Genomic DNA, 1,232 nt, shown 5'->3' with positions numbered 1-1,232 from the left:
AACAGAATGCAAGTGATGAGGATATTGTGATAACTGGTGACGGATCTGATGTTTTTGTTACTAATGAAAGAAGGACCAGCAGCAAAGACACCTAATTGGTTCAACACGGCTGACGGTTGAGGCTCTCGAAACCAAACCCTGATTTTCAATTAAAAGACGTAAAAGCAAATTAACCGGCGCCGCGACGTTGAAAATGACTGCCAAGGCCTAGAGTGAAATCTCAATATTTTTTTGACTAACCACCCAAAGCTAAACGACAGAAAAAAGTTAAACAAGGAAGCTAATACAAAACAAAGCAGGCAACGCTCGAATGTCCGGCCAAGCAGACACGGCGACGCGACTATTTGCCTTTCTTGCCGCCGTAGCTTACGGAGCAGAAGCAACAAAACTGGCGGTCCAAACAACCGAGCTACAGGCGGCATGTAAGCTAGCAGGCGAACTAAAAAAAGCAGCCGCCGATTTAGCGATCAAAGTTAGCACGAAAGCGGCGCAAGCCCAACAATTAAACGAACTAGCCGCAGACGTCCTGGCCATAGCGTTCAATCAGGACGGAGGCCAAAACACCAAGCTAAAGCTAGCAGCAGAACTTGCCAGACAAGAAAGCAATAAAGCACAAAAGGCGTTAGCAACGCATGCGAAAAACGCAGTACTAACGGCTGCCAAAGCAGGAACAGCTGCAGGAAGGATAGACGACATCGCAGCAGCGATGCTAAAAGCAGATGCCGCCGGCAGTTCACAGTGCGTAGCCAAGACAGCAACAGCTCTACAAGACTCCATAAACCAGGTAAGTCTAGACGGGTGCACGAGCGGCAACAAACACCAACTAACCCTGCCAGACGACGGTAGTGTTACGGCAGCGCCAGACATAGCAGGCGCATTCAAAGGAATATCCAGCGCAGCAAGCACAACAAACAACAACGCAAACACATGTAACCTCTTACACAAGGGCGCGAATGGGGGCTTTGGCCAACCAACAACAGCTATTAAACTACTAGGAGGCCTGCTGGAACAATCTAATGACGCAAACACAGCGCCGTCGTGGAAAGGCGGACAAAGCAACTATGACAGCAGCGGAGAGCCGTACAAACAAATACACGACGACTACACGGCGCTGGCGGTCGACCTAGGCACAACGACCAGCACTACCAAAGCCTGCTCGCCATAAATGACGGCACGATAAGCAAAGCACCAGAACTCAAGATCCCAAAAGGCTCGATCAATGCCGACTATCC

General features: G+C 49.6%; 1 protein-coding gene across 1 annotated transcript; it reads left to right on the top strand.

Moving 5' to 3' along the window:
• Window positions 1–310: 310 nt before the first annotated feature.
• TEOVI_000692400 (Trypanosome variant surface glycoprotein (A-type), putative) lies at window positions 311–1,165 on the top strand (the record flags this gene model as incomplete). Its single annotated transcript, XM_067227420.1, has 1 exon — window positions 311–1,165. The coding sequence occupies one exon, from the start codon at window positions 311–313 to the stop codon at window positions 1,163–1,165; it is 855 nt and encodes a 284-aa protein (XP_067083521.1).
• Window positions 1,166–1,232: the final 67 nt, after the last annotated feature.

This window comes from Trypanosoma equiperdum (assembly GCF_001457755.1).
Source record: "Trypanosoma equiperdum strain OVI genome assembly, contig: ctg_973, whole genome shotgun sequence".
Taxonomy (NCBI): Eukaryota; Euglenozoa; class Kinetoplastea; order Trypanosomatida; family Trypanosomatidae; genus Trypanosoma; species Trypanosoma equiperdum.
Note: the sequence above shows the minus strand (reverse complement) of the source record. Positions and strands in the feature narration are given on the sequence as shown.